Source organism: Suillus subaureus, assembly GCF_016647635.1.
Source record: "Suillus subaureus strain MN1 chromosome Unknown BJ212scaffold_284, whole genome shotgun sequence".
Lineage (NCBI taxonomy): Eukaryota > Fungi > Basidiomycota > Agaricomycetes > Boletales > Suillaceae > Suillus > Suillus subaureus.
Window position 1 is genome coordinate 19,855 of NW_024538840.1, and position 2,556 is coordinate 22,410.

The 2,556-nt window shown below is 47.1% G+C and overlaps 2 protein-coding genes across 2 annotated transcripts; both read right to left on the reverse strand.

Moving 5' to 3' along the window:
* Positions 1–1,097: 1,097 nt before the first annotated feature.
* Positions 1,098–2,219, reverse strand: BJ212DRAFT_1592267 (uncharacterized protein). The gene is made up of 5 exons (XM_041342527.1): positions 2,172–2,219; positions 1,929–2,113; positions 1,756–1,875; positions 1,576–1,704; positions 1,098–1,524 (listed from the first exon to the last, which is right to left on the reverse strand). Exons 3-5 carry the CDS (start codon positions 1,819–1,821, stop codon positions 1,387–1,389), a joined length of 333 nt encoding a protein of 110 aa, XP_041185305.1. The 5' UTR covers positions 1,822–1,875; positions 1,929–2,113; positions 2,172–2,219; the 3' UTR covers positions 1,098–1,386.
* BJ212DRAFT_502686 (uncharacterized protein) lies at positions 1,679–2,413 on the reverse strand. Its single transcript, XM_041343350.1, has 5 exons — positions 2,283–2,413; positions 2,172–2,234; positions 1,929–2,113; positions 1,756–1,875; positions 1,679–1,704 (listed from the first exon to the last, which is right to left on the reverse strand). The coding sequence occupies exons 1-4, from the start codon at positions 2,349–2,351 to the stop codon at positions 1,818–1,820; spliced, it is 375 nt and encodes a 124-aa protein (XP_041185306.1). The 5' UTR covers positions 2,352–2,413; the 3' UTR covers positions 1,679–1,704; positions 1,756–1,817.
* Between the last annotated feature and the right edge of the window lie 143 nt (positions 2,414–2,556).

Here is a 2,556-nt window from a genome sequence, read left to right on the forward strand (position 1 = left end):
TTATCCCTGTTGATATGTTATTATGTACATTTGCATGGCGCTGGTGCCTATCTGGCTTTTCCTTTTCTTCTGTCTAGTACATCACTGCATCGTGTCTTACACCTTACTGTATGTCATTCCTACATAATCATTTTATTAGCCCTTAGTCTGTGTTGCAATTAGCATCGAAGGTCGAGTGAGTACGCAACGATGCGATTATTCGACAAGTCAAGGAGGTATTTCCGCCTGAGTTTGAGTCAGCACAGTGCCCAGCTGTGAGTTGCAGCAATGGCCCCTGTACTTCATAACCCGAGTCACGAAAACTGAGATGGCGGCCGAGACCTGATTCAAACCGAGCATATGGTGATAGGAAAGCTGCTAGGTTGCATAAGACAGCAAGATGTCTTCAGATCATGGTAGATGGCACGCGAAGGACATTATACATATCTATGGATAAACCAGAGCGTGTGCCCACAACCTTTCTTCCCTGGAGATGAAAATTCCAAACGATGCATTCAAGCATGCGAAATTTAATGATTCCGGACAGTGTTGTCAGTGAACGAAAGGTCTGCTAATAGTATAATTAGCCTACATGAATGTGAAATAGACTTTCCCAAGTTGTCTAGCGTTAGAAGCATTCACTGTCTGGTTTACAACGTACCTGCTGGTGGTTCGCATGCTTTGGAGGCCAAAAGGGGTCGTATGAAGTTAACAGGAAGCTTCAAGTTGTACAGCTGAATTCTACGGCATGAATGAAGATGTTCAGTAACCAAGAAAATACTGCCAACGATAGCGCCACGGGCAGAGCTCGCGATGGGCCACCTCGGATATGGTATGCGTCAGTCTGTATCACAGGTGACGAAATCGCACTCGAAAAAAACTGAACATGCTAACATGTATTATGGTCATGCTGATCATCAGTTGGTCCAAGCCCTATTGTATTTGATGAGCTGATTTTGGAGACATAGTAAGAGCCTCGTTACCCTTCCAAATCATGGTATTGCCGATTGCCTAGATAGTCTCTGGTCAGACAGCAAGTCGCCAACGAAAGAATACCTCTAGCACTATTACATTGTCTTAACCATTATCATTCCCACTGGCCACGGGGGCAGCCCCCTGCATCATGTCTAAAAGAAGGGGGGCCGGGGTCCTTGTATACATAGATAAAATGAAATCATCAGTTGGAACGCCGTCACGTCGACGGCAACACTAAACAAACAGATACGTGGAAGAGCGTATGATTGACGGTACGGAAAGAGAGAGATAAGATATATACAGGATATGTGCGTCTGTGCGTCTATGACGTAGTGGTAAGCGTCAGGCTTAGCATCAGTTCTCTGATCGTTCAACTAGCGCAGTGATATGATCCTAGAAAGCTCGTGACATCAACAGCAGAGGGGCGACGTCCTACATCACTCCAGCATTTCTCAATGAAATCCCAGAAGAATCTGCGTCGTGCGGACTCGATGGTCTTGTAGGCTTCTTCGGGACAGTGTCTTGATGGTCGTTTCGCACATCTGCATTGGGTGATTGACCTGTCATAACCTACGGGATCTTAGTCACAAACCAATGCAACTACTAGGGAACGCCTCGAACCTGAAGCGCGATGCATCCGAAGGAATAAATATCGCTAGCTGGCTGTGGAGGAGTCGATGACTCTTCGTCCTTGAGGATTCCATCGTATGCTACGTAGGCATTGTGATCCGAATCTATCAGAATGTCGTTCTGCGTTCCAGATCAGAGCTAGAAGGCGAGTATCAGACAACTAGTACGTACAGCAGTAAGGTTGCCGTGGACGATGCCCTTCGAGTGGACTGCAATGGCGTTACTCATTGTTTTCATAAACTATTGAAGATTTCACATACGGTAGCTGATGGCTGCAGCGACTTGCCGCAACTAAGGTTCCAATGAATACCATAATGTACGAGCGCTTCTGAGAAACAACTCACGATCCGGAGCTTTTTTCGATGGTCAATTCTGTGAAATGGTGTTCAAGATATGTGGTGAGCGAGCCGTTGTGCATCCAGGGGAAAACCATCGCTGGAAGTAGCCCAAATTCGTAACTGAAACCGAGCAGAGGCAAAAGATTTTCGTGATGCAGTTGCTTCCGTGCATGATAGTCGGCCAAGAGTCTCTGCGAAGCCGTGGTTTGAGCAAGCGTATCACATGCAAAGGAGAAGCCGAGAACGTACTCGAGTAAGTCTGACCCTGGGATCGTCGTTTGTGATATCGATTCTTATGGATTTGACTGCTACCTGTCATGGATTCAGATTGCTGGACATCCATACGTGTAGCATGCTTGCCTCCAGGTCTTCACAGTCACGGTCCCATTGGCGGAATCTGCATTTCCACACATCCCCAAAAACTGCCATGTGCTATTGGATGAGTGGACTCCTGACTACGCGTCCCGTAAGGTCTTCTAAGCTGCATGAGAAGTCGCATGAGGAAGTGCGTTGTCCCAGGGTACCATGATCATGGATTTCCGCTTTTTCGTGGTCTAGCTCACTACCACCGGGGTAGCTACCATGATAGATGGGCGGCTTCCCACAACGACTTCCTCCCGACCTTCTCTAACCA